Source organism: Apium graveolens, chromosome 3 (assembly GCF_009905375.1).
Source record: "Apium graveolens cultivar Ventura chromosome 3, ASM990537v1, whole genome shotgun sequence".
Taxonomy (NCBI): Eukaryota; Viridiplantae; Streptophyta; class Magnoliopsida; order Apiales; family Apiaceae; genus Apium; species Apium graveolens.
The window spans coordinates 244,353,232-244,375,449 of record NC_133649.1 but is presented as its reverse complement, the minus strand read 5'-3'; the positions used below and the strand labels follow the sequence as shown (position 1 = coordinate 244,375,449).

The 22,218-nt window shown below is 36.8% G+C and overlaps 1 protein-coding gene across 1 annotated transcript; it reads left to right on the top strand.

The window, feature by feature from the left end:
- The first annotated feature begins 6,227 nt into the window (after positions 1-6,227).
- Positions 6,228-7,862, top strand: LOC141711019 (beta-1,3-galactosyltransferase pvg3). The gene is made up of 2 exons (XM_074513483.1): positions 6,228-7,440; positions 7,579-7,862. Exon 1 carries the CDS (start codon positions 6,391-6,393, stop codon positions 7,438-7,440), a length of 1,050 nt encoding a protein of 349 aa, XP_074369584.1. The 5' UTR covers positions 6,228-6,390; the 3' UTR covers positions 7,579-7,862.
- Positions 7,863-22,218: the final 14,356 nt, after the last annotated feature.

The following is a 22,218-nucleotide window of genomic DNA, read 5'->3' as shown; positions in this document are numbered from 1 at the left end:
AGACTCCCAACCAAAACCAGCAGAAGAATTGTATGAGAGTTCCAACCAAAATCAGCAGAAAAGTTTTATAAGAGTCCCAATCAAAACCGGCTAGAAAAAAACAACCAAAATCAATTTTGTTTACCCATGAGAAATCCAACTAAATCAAAAACGATGATCGTGATTAAAACTTAAAATCATCCAAGAAAAAAAAAATCGATTTAAATAAGAAGAATACTAGAAGAAACAATAATCATATCACATGTTTTAACCCAACATGTAAAATCCAACCCGATATAACTCATTATCAACCTATCCCGGATCGAACCATAACTCTTGATACCATGATAAAGTATGTAGAGAGAAGAGAGAAAAGTAGTGTTTTATTATAATATGACTTGTCCTTGATTACAATAAAAAAGTGCTTATACAGTCAACAACCATACATAATAAAGGAAAATATCATAATAAGAAAATTATTATAATAATGAAACTATCCAATAATATAATATTATTATATATGTTAACTAATAACAATAAGGACTTGCTCTTTACTTAAAGAAGTCGATTTGATAACAAGTTTAAAGAGCTACCGCCTAATTTAGACAAACTAGATACAGATCTGATTATACTTATTTTGCTTGGTTACGTTTCCAATGTTTTTGGTCGATGCTTAAGTATTAGATAACTATGTAAGTTTGCTTATGAATATTGCATGGAAAACAAAATACTTACTATTGAAGAGATAGTTTTTGAGAATGAAAACAACGGGAATTTAAACTACATCAAAGAAGAGATAAACAAGGAACTACATGCCCCATTTACCTCCATGACTCCTATTTTAACTGAACAAACTCTGACCTAATCAAGCCCATGCATTGAGCCCATACATCACGTCTATAACAGACTTTATTCAACCAAATAAATAAAACTCACATAAATAGAATATGTTTAGATTAAACAAATAATCCAACATATTCCCCCTTAATCTAAACATGGTTTAGATCCTTGACACCTAGCAACTCCCGCATCCTTTCAAACTTAACCACGGACATAGGCTTTGTTAATGCATCTGCTCGCTGCTGATCCGAACTCACGTGCTTGATAATAATCAGACCTTTTTCCACGCAATCTCGAATGAAATGATAGCGCACGTCAATGTGCTTACTACGCCCATGAAACACCGGGTTGCGTGCTAAATCAATGGCGGACTTGTTGTCAATATACACCACCACAGGCCCTGGTTGAATGTCTGTTATCTGAGTTAACAGTCTGTGTAACCATATACCTTGACAGGCAGTGACCGTGGCCGCCATAAACTCCGCCTCGCAGCTTGAGAGTGCTACACATCTCTGTTTCTGAGATACCCAGGAAATCAACGATTCATTGAGGTAAAATGCCATTCCCCCTGTGCTCTTTCTGTCCACCAAGTCGCCTGCTAGATCACTATCGGAAAAACCAGATAGCATATAGTCTCCTCGACCTTTTGTGTATCTCAAACCATAGTTCAGTGTACCTTTCACGTACCTCAGTATTCGCTTGACAGCACCTTGATGAAGTACCGTGGGTCTTTCCATGAAACGACTCACCACACCGACTGCATAAGCTAGATCTGGACGTGTATGAACTAGGTATCTCAACCCTCCTACTGTGCTTTTGTACTCGGTAGCGTTAACAGGTTTGCCCTTTTCATCCTTGTATAACTGTAACTTGGGCTCCATAGGGAATTTTGCTGCGTTACACTCAGACATACCAGCTTTTTCAAGAACCTTCTTTGCGTATGCAACCTGTCTGAGCTGAATAAAACTGGGACCTTGTTCCACTTCTATGCCAAGATAATAACTTAATTTGCCCAAGTCAGACATCTCAAATGCTTGGCTCATCTGCCTTTTGAACTTCATAATATTTGCCACACTAGTGCCTGTGATAATCAGGTCATCTACATAAACACCAACAATTAAAGATTCATTACCTTCCCGCCTTGTGTACACAGCGTGCTCCAGTGGGCATTTCAAGAAACCAAGTTTTTCAAGACACAAATTCAGCTGTGTATACCAAGCTCGTGGGGCTTGTCGAAGGCCATATAAAGCTTTAAATAATTTGTAAACCTTCCCCTCGTTTCCCTTTACCTCATATCCCTCGGGTTGCTTGACATACACTTCCTCATACAGCTTACCGTTCAAGAACGCTGATTTTACGTCCAAGTGGTGCACTTCCCACTCATTGTTAGCTGCCAGTGCCAGCAAGAGTCGAACAGTTTCTAGTCTTGTTACAGGGGCAAAGACCTCATCGAAATCGATGCCAACCTTCTGCACGTAGCCCTTCGCTACAAGTCTGGCCTTATGCTTCAATATGTCGCCATTGGTGTCTCGTTTAGTTTTGTATACCCATTTCAATCCAATGGCACGATGGCCAGGGGGCAAGTCTGTGAGTTCCCAAGTCTGATTTTCCTCAATAGCCCTGATTTCACAATCCATAGCTTCTCTCCAGTGTTGTTCTTTCTCAGCCTGCAAGTAACAAGTTGGTTCATCGATTCCTGCTAGTAACAGTTCATCAGAAATTTCGTCGTTTTCGTCGTCCTTTGTTTCATTGTAAACGTCAGAAATGAGCCTGAACTTGTGTGGAGGCTCACTTCCATCATATGTCTCTTCCAAATTCAGGATTGGTGCACTTTCACCTTGACCTGGAGTGTCATGTGGGCTTCGGAAAATTGGTGACATATCTGCACTAGAGCCTCCTGGTGGTGTCGTTGTCCCACTATTTTGATCCTCCTCTATTGCACCAAAATGCTCACTGTCAGAGCCTTCTCCCTCGAAGTCGTGACTCCCAACTTCATGACCTGTGACCATGATGGTAGATGATGGAATAGTTCCTTCAGAATGTGACTTATTCCAGTCCCACCCTTTTGCTTCCTCGAACACCACATCGCGACTCACATGGATTGTATGCGTGTCAGGGTTGTAAAGACGGTATCCTTTTGTTCCAGATTCTCTACCCAGATGCACTACACATTATGACCTGTTATCTAGCTTTTTAGTATGCACGCTGGGAATTTTCATATGGCAGATACACCCAAAGATTCGCAGATAGTCAAGCTGTGGCTTCTTCTCTGTCCAGGCCTCGTATGGTGTAGCACCTTTTACTGCTTTTGTGGGTACTCGATTAAGTAGATAGACGGCATGTCTAATAGCCTCTCCCCACATGTAGGCAGGCAAATTTATTTCATTTAACAGACTACATCCCATAGCTACCACAGTTCTATTTCGACGCTCCACGACGCCATTCTGCTGAGGAGAGTATGGAGCTGTGTAATGGCGAGTGATGCCTGTCATGTCGCAGAAGTTTTTGAACTCTTGTGAGCAGAATTCTCCCCCTCTGTCTGTGCGTAGTATCTTTATTCCACTTCCTGCTTCTTTCTCCACTATTGCCTTGAATTTTTTGAAATACCCAAACGCCTCATCTTTGGTCCTGAGCATGTACACCCACATTGAGCGGCTGAAATCGTCCAGCAACAGTAAAAAATATCGATTCCCAGAGAGAGTGCATGGGGAAATTGGACCGCATATGTCACCATGTACTAACTCCAATTTCTTTTCCGCCATGAAGTCTGTTTGAGAGGAAAACGGACGTCTAGTCTGTTTAGACAACAAACAGCCTGTGCACACTTCCTTGGGCTGAGTAAACACTGGTAAACCTCGAGCCAAACTGTTTCTAGACATAAGAACCATAGATTGAAAATTTATATGACCTAACCGCGAATGCCACAGCCATGTTATCTCATCAGTTTTGGTTAGAAAGCATGCATCTCTATTATCTTTAACAAACAGCTTATACAATCTATTTGCAGATTTCTTAACTCTCAGCACAAGTCTATCTTTGGCATCGTAAACCCACAAAAACTCGCCCTTGATAAGAGCTTTACTACCATTTTCAGATAATTGTCCTAAGCTGATTATGTTGTTGCATAAATTCGGAATAAAATATACCTCTCTTAGCATGCATTTCCTTCCATCTTCAGTAGTGAAGGTGACTGAGCCTTTTCCCTGAATGTTAACCGTGGAACCATCCCCAAACCGTACCGTTCCAGCCACAGTCTCGTCTAGGTTTTCAAACATACTTCGCAGACCAGTCATGTGATTACTGGCCCCGTTATCAAGATACCATATACTGGACTCAGCCATACGATCATTTCTATTATTGCTCAGTTTTGGAGTCAGGCCTGCTTCGTTTAGGAGAATCATTTTCCCTTCATTGTTATCAAACTTGGCCAAGAGTAAAGTAGGTTCATCATCTTCGACTTGGGTTAGATTTACCTCATTCCTCTGCTCTCGCTTGGCCTTACGACATTCAGATTGGTAATGGCCAAGCACGTTGCAATTGAAGCACCGCACTTTACTCCTGTCTCTGCTGCCTCGACTGAAGTCTCTGCCACCTCTTGAATCAGTACCATTCACACCTTTCCCAGCCCGTTTTAACCACTCTTCTCGTGTGAGAAGTAGTTGTCCCTCTTTGCATTCTCGCTTTCCCCATTCTTCCTCGGTCAAGAGAAGTTTCTGTTTTCCACCTTTCTCCTGTTGGCCGCGTGTTCTTTCCTCGTGGGCTTTCAGGGATCCAACTATCGCCTCTACAGACATTGTTTCAAGATCACCAAATTGCTCTATGGCTGATACTATCTGTAGGAACCTACCAGGTACAGCACGTAGAATCTTCTTGACCACGTATGCTTCTTCAATGCTCTCCCCCAAGGCCCTAATGTTAGTTACCAGGGCGTTCAGTCTCATGCAAAATTCATCAAGCTCCTCACTTTCTCGCATGGATAGAACCTCAAATTCCGATTTAAGAGTCTGGATCTTTGCCTTCTGCACCTTGTCTGCACCCAGGTGGATAGTTTTTATGGCCTCCCATGCCTCCTTAGAAGTTTTCTTGTCTGCGATGGATAGAAGTAAGTCCTCAGGGATCCCTTGATATATAATGGCCAAAGCTCGTTTGTCCGCTTTCTCCTCAGCTGCAACCTTAGGGTCCTTTGGATCTATGGCCTCCCACACGCCATACGCTTGCATAAAAACCTTCATCTTCATAGCCCATGCTGTGTAGTTGATTTTTGTGAGTAACGGATAACTTAAACCAAATGACCCTTCCTTGCCCTTTGTAGTCGCCTCCGTTGCCATCAGGTGATAAGTTCTGGGTTTGGATGTATGGGAAATAGAAAGGCTCTGATACCAGATATTAGATAACTATGTAAGTTTGCTTATGAATATTGCATGGAAAACAAAATACTTACTATTGAAGAGATAGTTTTTGAGAATGAAAACAACGGGAATTTAAACTACATCAAAGAAGAGATAAACAAGGAACTACATACCCCATTTACCTCCATGACTCCTATTTTAACTGAACAAACTCTGACCTAATCAAGCCCATGCATTGAGCCCATACATCACGTCTATAACAGACTTTATTCAACCAAATAAATAAAACTCACATAAATAGAATATGTTTAGATTAAACAATAATCCAACATTAAGTACCCCATTAATGGTTGTGAGGCTTGGAAATGTGCTACCTGTATTTGTTGATAGTAATATTTTGAGTTTTTGAGTTTTTATTTTTTAAAGAAAAGTGTGTGTATACGTCATAGTGCTTACATTTAGTAATATTTTGAGTTTTTATTTTTTAAATTGTCACGCCATCAACGTCCTGAACCAAGTTTTATACCCAATTTGGTGCATACATGCCAATATCGCACATTTCGCACATTTCACAAGTTCGAGAATTCTTGAAAACTTAGTTGCTTTAAGCCATGCATCTTCCACTACCTATCACAGCACCTTAATCTCTAACTTTAGGCATCTGAAGGAATTTCAGATGAACTGTAATTCATATTCTGGGGTAGGGACAAGTTAGCTTTTACTGGAATAGAATCTAAACTTCTTGGATCGTGCACTTGCAGCGACTGTTCATCGAGGTCAATGACGTTGAATTCAAGTATTTTCATAATTTTAGTGCGTTATTTTAGGCAAGACACGTTCATGCAAAATTACCTAATATACAAAAAGGTTGACAAAATTGAACTCAAAGAGCCATTCATACAGTTAAGATCCTATCATCAGTTAAGTGAGACCAACGTTAGGCCCAAATCCACCACCCTTACCTTTTTGACTGCAGAATATGCAGCCGCATGTGTATATTTATGCATTAAATAGACTGATTAGCCCATCATTAACTATTTCAACTCCAAATTGCAACATATCATGGTACTTCTGCTTTGGATTCATTAGTCTTTTCATTAAGATTGTACTACTTTTCTTCTACCACCTTTCTTTAAGGATAAAAAGTGTAGAGTTTGGAACACAATACCAAGATATTGCCAACACAAAACTTTATATCTAAGGAATTCTATCACACATTCATATGAATCCGTTAAACTCATTGCACACATTTCATTCAAGTATAAACATTAACATTTCCCAAATTGAGCTTAATTTCTCCAAGCTATTCATGTTGGATAAGATGTTCAAGACTCTGAGGCCAGTCGGCCGAAAATTCATGATCTCCTCTCTCTTCTTCATTATTGTACTTTGCATATTAGCTTCAATAAACGAAATCCGCTTTGAAAATATATTACGATTTAGTAGATGCACCCTTTCTCCGCCTCTCAGTTCAACTAATTCTTTAGAGCTAGTGAATTCTTCTCCCAACAACATTCGAATCCTACTCGGAATCTTAACACTTCCTGATCAGTACAATCGTCGTCACTTCCTCCGTCTCGTCTATGGTACACAATCAAGGCCAGCTGGTACACAAGTCGATGTGAAATTTGTATTTTGCAACCTTACGAAAGAGGACCAGAAAGTCCTAGTTGCGCTAGAGATAATGCTGCACGATGATATAATAATTCTCAACTGCAAGGAAAACATGAACAGGGGTAAAACTTATACCTTCTTTTCGAGTTTACCCGATATTTTTAACAGTAATGATTCATCAGTACCTTATCCACCTTATCATTATGTCATGAAAGGCGATGATGATACATATTTTAGATTAGAGAGCTTGGTGGAATCTTTAAGGCCATTGCCTAGAGATGATTTATATTATGGTTATGTTATTCCATGTCGAAGTATGGACCCTTTTGTGCATTATATGTCTGGAATGGGATATTTGATTTCGTGGGATATAGTGGAGTGGATTAAGGTTTCCGATGTACCAATAAATCATTTAGACGGTCCAGAAGATCAAGTTTTTGGTGATTGGATGAGAGAAGGGAGACGAGGGAAGAACAGATTTAATGCAAAGTGGTCCATGTATAATTTTCCGGTGCCACATACGGGGTGTACTCATGAGCTTTGGCCAAATACGGTGGCTGTTCATCTTCTCAAGTCTCAGCAGAAGTGGATCACGACGTTAAATTATTTTAATGTTACAAGGGATTTGAAGCCCTCCAAATTGTATCATATTCCATAGGTACAACAACTATAGCAGTATACTCTGATTTGTAATATTTTTTCCAATCTAATTTGCGAATTTGGGACTGATTAATTTGTCAACTAAGCAAATAATATACTTCCTGATTTTGATTCCCCTGTTTTGTTTTAATATCAGTATCTGGAATTCTGGAAATCAATATAACGAGCTAATGTTAATGGTTTTGGCGTGGCGAAGGCCAAAAGTGCTAAGAGCTGCGATCCCGTTAGCGAACTACCAAGTAAATGTTTCATTGGACATATCCTACTCCATCCACCTAAAATCTATATATGTTTGACATAACTACTTTTAGTTAAAAATAGGAAGTGATTATTAGGCTCTGTTTGTGTTTGTGAGTGTTGTTCAACAGTGTTGTGCTGTGAGAAAAAATTCTAACGGAAAAAGTGTTGTTCGGAAAATTAGATGACTGTTTGATAATTATTTTTAATTTATGCATATTTTGAGATATAATATATAAAAATAATATTTTTGAGAAGGTTTGATGGTGAAACTGATAGCTACTTCCTGCAAAAGCTGAAAATAGCTTTTTCCAAAAACATGGCATGGGGGGACATGCTTTTACTAGCAGCAGCTTTTAGACCAAAAGTGTTTTTCCAGACAACAACTTTTAGAATTTACCAAACACCTTTATGACAGCAAAAAGCTGTTGTAGCTGTTGTAGCTGTCTGTAATAGAAATACCAAATGGAGATAAGTACATATAATTTGTTGGAAATAATCTAAGCCTTATTTAAGTAAATAAAGATCGATGCCTGATTATCCGGCGAGATCATAGCTGGTAGACTTGGTCTGCAAGTTAGTGGAGAAATTATAGGAGTCGTTTGATTGAATAAAACCTGTAACAGAGTAGGTTTAGGAAAGTAGCAGTTTAGATCCTAGTTCTTTGCTTTTGATTACTTCTGATTTTTCATATTTAACATGTATTGCTTTTGATCAATAAAAGTATCAGCTCTTGTGTATTTGTTTTACTCCATTTAAACCATATAACTATGTGCAGAGTTGTAGTCTTATATTTGGTATCAGAGCTTGACACATAGTGAACGCCCAAGTACATGCCAAAAGGAGTGACAACGGAAACAAACAAAATCAAGGAAGGAGGAGTTGGTCAGAACTATCCAATGCTGACACGAAGTGAGTATACGATATGGTCTATTAAAATAAAAGTTTTTATGCAAGCAGATGACGTGTGGGAGGTAGTAGAACCCAAGGATCCAAAATCACCAGCTGAAGAGAGGACAGATAAAATTGCATTGGCAGCCATCTACCAAGGAATACCCGAGGATATACTTTTGTCTGTCGTAGAAAAAAGGACAGCGAAGGAGGCATGGGAGGCCATAAAAATTATATTTCTTGGCGCAGATCGTGTGAAAAAGGCGAAGGTGTAAACTTTGAAGGCTGAGTTTAAAATTTTGACAATGAAAGACTTAGGACAATTAGATAATTTTTGTACGAAAATAAATGGACTCGTGACTAATATATGAGCACTTGGTGAGGAGATTGCAGAGACATCTGTGGTAAAAAAGCTAATTAGAGCATTCTCTTCGAAATTTTTGCAAATCACTTCTACAATTGAACATTTTAGAGACTTCAAGAATATGTTAGTAAAGGAGGCGGTTGAGTCTCTCAAGGATCATGAAGAAAGGCTGCGAGGGAAATAAGAACCCAGTGGCAGACAACTACTTCTTACAGAGGAAGAGTGGTTGACACGCGAAAAAAGCGATGGGAAACTTCTGCTTACAAGAGAAGAGTGGCGGAAGAGGTTCAACAAAGGTGGAACTGATGGCTATGCTAACCTGAAAGGTTGGGGCTCAATTAGAGGTAATCGAGGAGGACATAACAGAAGACAAGTTGGGGTTTTAACTGCAGTATCTATGGATATTATGCTGCTGAACGTCGCAAGCCACGACGTGAGAGAGAACAACGATTAAAAGAAAAAATTACTCAAGTCCAGGATGATGAACCTGCATTATTATTGACAGAGTGCGGAAAAAAAGGAGAATATGATATTACTTAATGAGGGCAAGGTGACGCCAAAACTAAGCCCAGGTAATGAGAACAAAAATGGTGCTTCAAATTTATGGTATCTGGATAACAGAGCTACCAACCATATGATAAGACAAAGAGGGAAATTTACAGATTAGAAAGAGAAAGTGATAGGGCAAGTTTGGTTTGACAATGGATCAACTGTGAATATCCAAGGCAAGGGAACTATTATGTTTAAATGCAAGAATGACGAAGAAAGGACACATAGGGAAGTGTATTACATACCAAGTGTTTGCAACAATATTATTAGCTTGGTCCAATTCTCGGAGGAAGGGAAAAAGGTTATACTAAATGGAAATTTGTTGTGGGTATATGATGAACAAGGAAAATTACTTACGAAAGTAAAAAGGTCGAAAAAGAGATTATACAAAATCATCCTCAATCATGTTGAAGTTATAGTCACATGCCTGTTGTCTAAGTTGGATGATGTCTCTTGGCTTTGGCACTCTAGACCCAACATGTAAATTTTGGAGCATTGACGATGCTAAAATATTATATGGAAAATGACATGCCAAATATCATTCAGCCCAATGAAATATTTATTGGATGTTTAATGTCAAAGAAAACAAGAAATCCATTCCCCTACTAGATAAGTTATAGAGCAAAAGGTGTACTTGAACTTATTTATGGCGATTTATGCGGGCCAATTTCGCCAGAAACATCAAGAGGTAAAAAATATTTCTTTTTTTATAGATGATTATAGTCGTATTATGTGGGTTTACATGTTGAGAAGCAAGGATGAAACTCTTGATGCATTTAAAAAATTTCGAGCTCAAGTGGATAATGGGCCGAAAGGAAAAAGGATTAAGACCTTTCGTACGGACAGAGGAAGGGAGTTTGTCTCAAAACAGTTCGAAACTTACTGTGAAAGTGCAGGCATTATTCGTCATTTTACTGCTCCATATTTACCACAACAAAATGGCGTTGTGGAGAGACGCAATCCAACATCAACTGTTATGGTGAGAAGCTTCTTGAAGCAAATGCTACTACTGTCTTTTCTTTGGGGTGAAGCAGTTAGAAACTCAGTCTATGTTTTGAATCGACTTCCTACTCGTTCTTTATCACAGCAAACTTCGTATGAGGTCTGGACTAGTGAGAAGCCTAGTTTAAGGCACATATGCGTCTTTGGTTGTATGGCATATATGAAGATCCCGAGTCACTAGTACATAATGGACTTTTTAGTGTCGGTCAAAATAGCCCTACAGCGTCGGTTATTGGGCGTAGTATATGTAGGGGAAGCTACAGGTATAGTCATATAGCGTCGGTTAATGGGGCAACGCTAATAGTTCTTCGGTGTCGGCTGACAACCAACGCAACTGGTGTACTCAACCGACGCGAGAATCATGTTTTATAACATCGGTGTTTAGAAATGTCGTGGCATAAACTATAGGTTTTTAGCGTCTTTTCTTAAAATTATCACTGCATATAGTGTCGTTTTATAGCGTCAGTTTATTAAGAAAACCGTTGCATAGAGTCCTTTATTGGTGGCGTCGGACATGTGATAAACCGGCGCCTAAACTCATAAAAATGATGTTGTTTCCCCTGTTTTGTTGGTATTTTACTTGGCTTGTGTTGTTGGTATTCTAATTAGCATGCTTACAAGTAATAACAAATACCATAAAAATAAATCATAACGCAAACTTATCAAAAATTTATTAAGAAGTTTAAAAGATTTGATTTTATATATATTGTTTACACTTAGAAATATATTAAATGATAAAACTAATAAATTACAAATGGAATCAGTACATTAACAGTCTAGTACTTGGGTTTCATGTGCTAAATCTAATAAAATTCTTGCTATTGTTCTCCAATCTTCCCACAATGGCAAGTACCTGCAAGTTAGTAAATATTGCAAAAAAATGTTAAACTTAGTAATTGATAATGATTAAATTTGGTATGATTAATAAATTTGTTTAAGACCATATGCTTATTTAATTTAAATAACATAACACCACTTATAAACATTAGAATAAAAAAATTTATTTAAGCAACATAACACCACTTATAAACATTCTAGAATAAAAAATAATATAACATGTAAAAGTTATTGTTAGTACCTAATTAAAGACATTCTACAGTAAAAAAATTTGCCCCAAGACCTCGAATCTCATTGAGTTCCTTTTTGGTGTAGTTTTATGAACTGAGACCCTTGCAAATTTAAAAAATAAGATATTTAGAAAAATCAAGGAGTTCAATATTTATAAGACAATACTTTAGTAATTATCTTTCTTACCACTGTCCAATTAGTGTTAGGTTATTTATTAGAAAGCATGATTATGTCATGCATGTACTTCATAACAAAATAACAACACTCGACACCTCCTTTTTGCTGAGGACACTACACATAAACCAACAACAAGAATTATGAAATATAAGAAATGAACCAGCAAAAGAAGTGAATATTAAAAATTTAATTTACCTGAACATCCATATGATGCCACATAAAAGCTTTTTTATTAAATTTTGATCCACCTTCAGGTTTTTTCAATTTTAATGCCCTGTAAAATATGTATATATCATCACATCTCTTACTAAGCCATGACGTAACATCCAATGTTGGCTACAATAATAAAAACATAAGTAATATATATTGGATTGCAATAGAATTACTAACAATAATATATTTTATACCTACTCCTGAATGTAAGGCGCTAGGATAAAACGCTTATTTTTTTGACAACCAAAAAATTTATCAAGTACCCAAAAACTTCTATTTAATTTTAATAATCATGTGCTCTTATTGCCAATCCGGATGGCAACATGAATGCAAATTCAGCTTTTTCCGATTGATTACATAACGTTCTAACATACCTAAAAAAAGATTAGTTATTGTAATAAACATAAGTGTGTTGATAGATTGTAAAGTAAATTAAGGAAACAAAAAACTTAAACTTACTTTATTAAAATTTCTAGAATGGGTATGTTTAACCAACTCAAAGTCAAAAATTGGTTGACATCTTCTTACGTGATGTATATCGGATTTTCTCCATCTTCTTCAAACTTAAATAACTCACCTTTTTTACTAGAAGACCTCTGATTAAGAAAGAAACGTAAAGATCGACGATGCTCAGTTGAATTTATATCATCAGTAGCTATTGTATGAGTTTTCTTTATAGAAGTTACGGAACCTTTACTTTCAACCTTTTTTGGTTTCTGATCAATTTGTTTGGAGGTCACCTCTTTTCTTTTTTTTTTCCTTTATAGTAATACAGGATCCTGATCAAAACATTTATAGCAATGATATATTGTAATTATATGAGAATTAAAATATACTTTAACAATTGAACCTCAGAAGATATACATGCCGTAACGTCACAAGCTCCTTCGGCCATTGAACAAAGCTACCCACTGCAGTTCCTACTATCTCAAATTCATTACATGCCACAAAAAGTGGTGTTAGTTGATATTTAGCTAAAACTTCATCAATTGATACTTTGACATTTTGGGAGGCAATCGAGTTATTATGAATCATATTCCCCTGATTAATTTTTGGGAAAACAGTCCCCCTTTCCAAAACAACTTTTACTTTATTTGTATGTATCACAAAATGACGGCAAAGTGTCAGAACCTGCATCATAAATTACAAACAAAGTTAAGAAGAAAGTTAATACAAAACATGGGCTGCTAAAGTTAAGAAAAGCTATAAATTTGTGAGAAAGGTGAAAATATTAGTTGTTTTCTCTGTATTACCACTACTTATACATGAATCAAATGACCCAGGGTTTAATCAAGTTTCTCAATTTTTGTTTTAATGAATTCCTATAGATATTCTCTTTAGAGCATGTATCTATTATCACTTAATTTCTATCATTTGTACGGTATTTTGTTACTACAGTGTAGACCTTTGTTGGCTGCTTGGTTTAGTATTTTTTTATTCGGTGAATTTATCTTCTATATATCTGCATTTCCATGGCCTTGCAGAATTTAGAGTCTGGGTATAATTATTTTCCTCAAAAATATCATTGTTTTGTTAACAATATCTTTCCAGAACTATCAAAGGTAAGGAAGGCATCACTACTACAAATTTAAACTTAGGATACACCACTTGAATAATATTTTTTCTATGTGCTATGGAAGAGAGATGCTTATACAACATCTTTTTATAACTGCTATGCGAATCAATTGGAAGGAAAAAATGTTTTCGGAGAACTTCAAGATGATTTGGTTTCTAGTGTGCAATAATTGGGTGATTATAATGGCTTGCGAACTCCACCAAGATGAAATAGTAATGAAATTGCTGCAACTGATCAGCCTCAGTAGCTTATTGTACAGAGATATCACAAGTCTTATCAATACTTCAATTTACCACCCCATTCAGTATTTTCCCCCACCCTACCCCCAACACATACATACATTTATATAGTACTTTTACCTCATTAGTTTCTCAAATCTGAAAACCATTTACATTGTTGTACCAGTAAGTTTATTTCAGCATCCTTATTATGCATACAACATGTGTTTGTAGATGTTATACAAAATATGATAACTTTAAGGGCGCAGAGCAATATATCACTAACTTAATGTTGATCTTAATTTACAGTAAAGACTATCAATATATAACAAGGAAAAGAGAATTAAACAAAGAAGTAAAGAACTACTCTTTTTTCTACAGTAACTTTTATTCTATTTTCTTTTGTAGTAAAACCGCCATGTATACCATTCTTAAGAACTACTCTATTTTCTCTAGTTCCATTCTGTAGAAATGCTATGTTTTTACTTGACAACCACCAATTTCTGTTAGATTTCTACATAACGATTCTAATTAATTATTCTTATCACTAACTTAATGTTGATCTTAATTTAAATTAAAGGCTACCAATATATAACAAGGAAAAAAGGATTAAACAAAGAAGTGATGAACTGCTCTTTTTTTCTGCAGTAACTTTTATTCTGTTTTGTTTTGTAGTAAAACTGCCTTGTATACCATTTTGCAAAACTTATTATTTTCTCCAATTGCATTCTGCAGAAATGCTATATTTTTACTTGACAACCACCAATTCTTATTCAATTTAATAAACTAAACTTAACTGAGAATTACTATCAAAAATATGGATCCGCATATAGTCTTTAGCTCAATTTTGAGAGTACTGTCAGGTCTATGATAGAGTTTAAGTTATGAAGATGTTACATTAAGTAAAAGTAAAATATAGATATGAAGAGTTAATTTTTTTTATTCCACAAATTAAGTGTATTTAGGTTTTATCTTGCAGGTCTGATAAATAAATGAAATTTTAAATGCAAAAAATAAAATTAAAAATTACCTTGATGTCATCCCAAATAGCATCTTTGAATCCTTGGTTAACTACATCCCAACTCTCGATATTAATATCAACTTGGAATCGAAATAATGTTCCTGCGTAAATGCTGAAATCTTTAAGCATTTCCCCAATTGGATCACCATATTCATTGAAAGAAATGCTACACTCAAAATTCCGGTTCAACATTTTTTTTCAATTTTTTGCATATTGTTGGTCCGTTTCTTCGAAACTTCCTTAGAACCTTGATCTGTATTATCTTCATCCATGGAAAACAACTAAAACATAAACAAAATTTTTATGAAGAGAACATATCCTCCATACAAATAATGATTGCTAAAATATGATAATAGAACCTGACTAATTCAATAGTCAATATTCACAAAAACTGGATATATATAAAAACTTTAACATTGTAAAGTGCAAAGAGAAGTTTTGGGCATGCATATTTGACCAATGCATCCTAGTTTGTCAAATTTTATTATTTTCCTCTATCTAGTTACAACTTGTCCCAGGAAGTCCCTGAAGGATGACTTTATAAAAAATCTGCAAATTTAAATTCCCATATCTATCCTATTTTATGTATTATTTTACTGCAAATAAAAATTATAAAAAAATAGCAATCAAATTACATTACCAGCACGGACTTAGTATAAATCATACTTGACGATCAATCCACATCCCTTTATCATGGTCACTTCGTGAATAATTTTTATCTATATTGTCTTCCCTAAATGTGGTAGGTAGACCCGTTGAGAAATGGGGGTTTTCATCAAATTGATTATACTCGTCCTCATCTTTAACATTATCAATTTCAAGTATGCGTCTCTTGCTTTGAAGAATAATGGACCATCTAGAATCAGCGGGGTCTCGAATATAGAAACCGGTTTAACTTGTGTAGAGAATATAAATAGGTCATCTTCATGGCCAAACCGATTAAAGTCTAACAAAGTGAAGCCCGACTCATCCACCCGAACACCATGCCTAATATCAAACCATTTACATCTGAAGAGAGAAACTCTGAAATCTTTGTAGTCAAGCCCCCAAATTTCTTCAATCACCCCATAGTAAGAATTTTTTATATCTCGTGATATGATGGAATTGCCTCTTTCAAACTCTGTAGAAGAAGTTTTTACTGATACTCTGCTATTTTGTACAATGCTTTTGTCATCTTTATAACGTGTATAGAAAGTATACCCATTAACATCATATCCTTGGTAAGATCTCACTGGCATGTCAGGGCCATATGCTAACCATTTGAGTGTGTTGAAGGAGGAATTTGGGAGCAACAAAGTCTGAGGTTCGTAGCCGGAAACAAGATCTGTGATGGTGGTTCTTCTTTGGAAATGTGAACAGTAATCGATGGATCCGATGAACAGTATTCGTCGGATAGATGAACAGTGTTTGGTGGTGGTGGTTATTGGTGTAACACCCCCAGATCCGGGGTCGGGGATCCGGGTCGTCACGGTCTTTCTTTCCACAATATCACTTCACTTAATTAATAATAAATAACCTTATGCTGTGACCCCACACTAACACACACCACAACCCGTTATAGTCTCAGAGATGAAATTGAAATAAGTACAAGTCTTTGAATCCACCATTTAAAAGTTATTACAACCCAAAATGATTACTTGATAAATTTACAGTTAATTGCCATTATCTGCCACAAGTTATAATTATACATAATTTGATTCTCAAAAGTAGATGGTCTGAACTACAATAGATCTACCTCTGCAGCTATAGCAGCTACAACATCATCGGGAAGACGCGGGACGCTTCCCACGCGCTTGCGCTGGGTCTGCTGGAGTCTGGCCATCTCTCCTAACTGTTGTTGTGTGATGAAGAAATAAAGCAAGAGTGAGCCTTACAGCTCGCAAGATAATACATAGTGATAACAATAATATAAGTATCTAAATGGATACTTACTAGAATCTTTATCGTGTGTAAGATAATTACTTACTAAATATAAGTAAAAACAAGGAATGAAGTTACCAATACTTCACTACACTTATATCATTTATAAAGCTACTTGAACTACCACCGTTCGAAGTATTATAAGCTTTTAAAAAAAAACAAACATCCCATAGATGAGACCACAAGTTAAGACTTGAATAGATTCAATCTTTGAAATATTATTCAATGAAATAAAGTTACGAGATACTTTATTTAGTCCCGATATATATATATATCCACATATATATCTCTTAAACATTTCCTGGAACCTCTGTTATGTAAAGTATGAACAGAGTTTGAAACATCCAATGAATTTTGGAAAGGAAAAGAATTTTGGCATAAACCAGATATCTTGCTGATCAGGCAAAGATACCAATAAGTAACCTTTTCTACTGTAGATGGATGAATTCCTCACCGGTCATCACCCTGGCCGCATTAGGACCTCGCGCTAGACCGTTACCCGGCCACTCACGCGTTGATGGACTGTCACCCAGCCACTTACACTTTCATAGACTGTACCCCGGCCTGTCGCTTATGCCGACTCAATCAGATGGACTTACTTCCTGAACATTGGGCAAGTAATCAAATTGTTTTCTCAAAACAGCAACCACGTTGCGAATATAAAATACACCACATAGCCGGATCCCCAAGATTTTTGAGCGAATATTCAAGTCTCCTTCGAAAGGAAGATCTTAAATCGGAAAACGAGTTTTGGGATCCGCTCTAACTTTTAAAATCATTTTGAAGAATCGAAAACATTTTTAAGAATGTTTGGAGTAAAGTTGATTTAATGAAATAAATCAGTCCCGATATATTAGAAAATATCTGAATATTATTATTTAAATAATATTCCCATAAAGAATAATCTTTATAAAAATAATTGAAGTAGAAGTTTTAAAACTTATACTTGAAACGAGTATTAAATAACCAAAGATACACTTATATGAAAGTATTATCTTTATTTGAATAATCGAAAATAAGTTTGATTATTAACACCTTATTCTTTAATAAAATAAAGAATATATTTCAGTAATAAGCGGAGTCATAATACCTCGAATGAATATTATAAATAATATTCATTAAATAAAATAAAGGAGTCATACATCCTCAAATGAATATCCAAGTAATATTCAATAAATAATATAAAGGAGTCATAAGTCCTCAAATGAATATTCAAGATAATATTCATTAATAAAATAAAGTTATCGAATAAACCTTATTCGATTAATAGTTTTGAAAACTATAACCATATATATATATATATAAATATATATATATATATATATCAAATCTACTCGGGATCCTCAACTCCCGGTTTTAGAAAATGTTTTCACCTTTGGGTCCCTATACTAAGGGTATATGCAATTTACCGCTATTCTCTAGCATAGGTATTATCAACTGAACCAACAGATATATATGGCAAGAATACGAAACAGGCATGTATATATATACCATATCAACATGCTTCAATATATCGTAACATTTGCTAATTAACCAACATGCATCTATCGCAAGATAATGCATATACATATATTCATCACAACAACAGTTATAACGGGTAGAAAACTTGCCTGAGCGACTTGGGGTGATAAAAGGCTCGGGACGAGTCTGGTAACCTATAAACAACAAGTAAGTTGGAATTAAACCAAAATCACTTGTAAATCTATACTTTAACTAACTTAGACTCTAACGCTTGTTTTGCGCTCACTGATTTGCTTAAGTCACTCGAGTACCCTCGGCTCCACCATTTTTAATAATTTAACCTTTACGAGTTTTAAAGCGATTCCTTCGCGAGTGTCTTACCAACTGCCTAACACACTTACCATAAATGTTTCATACATTAATTAACCCTTATTGGTCTTTAACCTATGTTTCAAAGTAAGGCGAGGGGAAAAGTTTCGTTCGCGAAACGCCGTTACTTGAAACGGTCGTTTCTCCTAAACCGTGCATCGGAATCGAACGAACTACATATCAAAACGAAGCTCGTAACATGAGCTATCTAAACATGGCAATGGTCATAATCTAGAAGGGGGTTATTGGGTCCTAATGTTATGCACAAAAACAGTCTAAAGAAAATCGGACGTTACGACGGCTATGTTTACGCGATTTCCAATATTTTAAACCATTCAAAACCATCCCAAATCAACCTCAAATCCAACATACACCCAACATCCATCCTTATCACATCATAACCACGCCCAACCAATTCAATTTAATCATTCATACTTATGCCTAAGCTTAACTTTAATCATACTTAAGTTCTTTTAATCAAAACCACAACATTTACCATTCCATTTCACTATCATTTCAAATCCCAAACTCTAATCACAACAAAAAGCTACAATATCATCCTACTAATCAAAATCATCTTATAATACATAGGAATCTAGGGTTTGGAGATGGTATACCTTCCTTGAAGTGGTGGGAGGAGCTAGGAAGCCTTAAGAAGCTTTGAGAAGTCTTAGGAATGCTTGGATCTTCAAGGAAAAACAAGAAAAACTTCAAGTTAAAAACTTGAAAACACTATTCATAGTCTTCTTCTTTGATTAAATGAAGAAGATTGAGAAGGAATTGATGGCTTAAACTCATGATATAGCCCTAACTAAGCATGAAGATGATTAGGGAATTTACTCACCAATTTAAGGAAGCTTGGATCTTGAATTTTTGAAATTTCTTGCCTAATGAATAGTAAAAAGCCGAGAGCTTCTCAAGAACAAGCCTTGGTTCTTTTTGATTTTTGATGAAGAATGAATTTACTTGGCTTGGTTGATTTGTTTTTGTGTTTGATTTAGTCAATTACCTTCTTGCCCTTGAATTTGTGTGGTTACAAAGCCACCACACCTCCTTCCTTCCCATGTCATGCTTGTGTCATCCTCATGATGTCATCCTCCCCTCCTTGTCCTCTTTCTATTGGTTGGATGACATCATCCCCACTAATCCCCTTGATTAACTTCCTAATCGTTTGCCTAATGACCGCTGATCTGTTATACGGTTCGCTTAACTTTCGTTCTCTTTTATCGTTTGAAGGATCATACCCGGGATCTTATTACTTAGGTTCCCTTAACCTTTCTCAATACATTATATTCCTTTTTATGATCCTCTATTATAATCCTTTAATTTAAATCCTTTTTATCCTGTTACCTTATACTCAATTCTCTCCGTATCTTGTGGATTTCCGGGAAAAACCAAAGTGTTCGCAATTGGATTCTGATGATCTTTACATACACTTATATACTACATAGAGTACTAATAATATCCCAGAATATCCATAACAGAACCCCTACATAGTGTGGCGTGAAAAGTTTTCTCATTCAGCTAAAACACTATTCACAAGGGTTACAAAAAAATTGAAAATTTTGGGGTTATTACAGTCTCCCCTCCTTAAAAGGATTCCGTCCCGGAATCAAACAGAAAACAAATGGGGGTACTTTTCTAGCATTGTGCTCTCTAGTTCCCAAGTTGATTCTTCCACATTATGATTCTGCCATAGTACTCTGACTAGCTTGATCACTTTGTTCCGAAGCACCTGCTCCTTCTTATCCATAATCCTTACTGGCTTCTCCACGTAAGTTAGATCTGGCTGCATATCCACCTGCTCGTACTCCACTATGTGTCTGGCATCCCGATGATACCTCCTTAGCATTGACACATGGAACCCATTATGAACTTGTTGCAAATTAGGGGGTAGGGCTAGCTCGTAAGCTAACTTTCCAATCCGTCTTAATATCTCAAAAGGTCCAATGTATCTTGGGCTTAGTTTTCCTTTCTTTCCGAACCTCATTAATCCCTTCCAAGGGGATACTTTCAACAGTATTAAGTCCCCTACTTCATATTCCTTGTCCTTTCGGGCTAGGTCTGCATATTTCTTCTGTCTGTCTTGGGCTGCTACAAGTCGCCCTCTGATAAGATCCACTATATCTTTAGTCCTTTGGACCACTTCGGGTCCGAGCATCTTCCGCTCTCCTACTTCATCCCAGTATAAGGGAGATCGACACCTTCTTCCGTACAGGGCCTCATAAGGCGGCATTCCGATGCTAGCATGAAAGCTATTGTTATAAGAAAACTCGACCAACGGCAAGTGATCATCCCAACTTCCTTTAAGGTCTATTGCACAGACCCTCAACATATCTTCTAGTGTCTGGATGGTCCTTTCACTCTGCCCATCCATCTGGGGATGGTACGCGGTACTCATATTTAACTTGGTCCCCGCACATTCCTGAAAGCTCCTCCAAAATCTGGAGTTGAACCTGGGGTCTCGGTCTGAGATAATGGACGCTGGGACTCCATGTCGCGTCACTATTTCCTTAAGGTAAATGTCCACCAGTCTATCGACTGTGTATCTCTCATTGATAGGAATGAAATGAGCTGACTTTGTCAGTCGGTCTATAATTACCCAAATGGCATCTTGATTGGCTTTCGTCCTTGGCAAGCCTACAACAAAATCCATCGCTATCTGTTCCCATTTCCATTCGGGAATCTCCAGGGGTCGCAAAAGTCCACTGGGTCTCTGGTGCTCTGCCTTTACTCTTTGGCAAGTCAAACACTTGTTTACCCATTCTGCTACGTCCCTCTTCATGTTGGGCCACCAGTAATATTCCTTCAAATCCCTATACATCTTGGTACTTCCCGGATGAATGGAATACCTTGAACTATGGCTTTCATCCAAAATCTCATCTTTAAGTTCTTGAACATTCGGAACCCAAATTCGGTAGGAGTACCTCATTATCCCTTTATCATCTTTCTCAGTATGGATCTCCTCTCCAGTCATTGACTCTCTGCCTTCATTCATTATTTTTTCCTGGCACAATCTGATCTTTTCCAATAACTCTGGCTGCATTGAGATCTCAAAAAGCTTTTCAGTTCCCGTTCCGGTTACCTTTACTTCTATATCCATTTTCTCAAAATCTCTTATTAATTCTTCCGAAGTCGTTATCATTCTGAGTCTTTCCTTTCTACTAAGGGCATCAGCCACCACATTGGCTTTCCCTGGATGATAGAGAATCTCACAATCATAGTCCTTGATTAGTTCTAACCATCTCCTCTGGCGCATGTTGAGCTCTTTCTGCGTAAATATGTACTTGAGGCTCTTATGGTCTGTGAAAATCTCGCACTTCTCTCCATACAAGTAGTGCCTCCAAATTTTTAAAGCAAATACTATTGCCGCGAGCTCAAGGTCATGAGTAGGATATCTAACCTCGTATTCCTTCAGTTGTCTCGACGCATACGCAATAACTTTACCGTGCTGCATAAGCACACATCCTAATCCTTTGTGCGACGCGTCACTATATATCACAAAATCTCATTTTCCGTCCGGCAATGCCAATACCGGAGCCGTTATCAACCTTTTCTTTAATTCCTGAAAACTGTTCTCGCATTTCTCCGTCCATTCAAACTTCTCTGTCTTACGAGTAAGTCGTGTCAAAGGGGCTGCGATCTTCGCAAAGTCCTGTACAAATCTACGATAGTAGCCGGCCAATCCTATGAAACTCCTTACCTCTGTG

Excerpts from the sequence above, each read along its gene's own strand:
- LOC141711019 (XM_074513483.1), top strand. The coding sequence starts at position 6,391 with ATGAATCCGTTAAACTCATTGCACACATTTCATTCAAGTATAAACATT.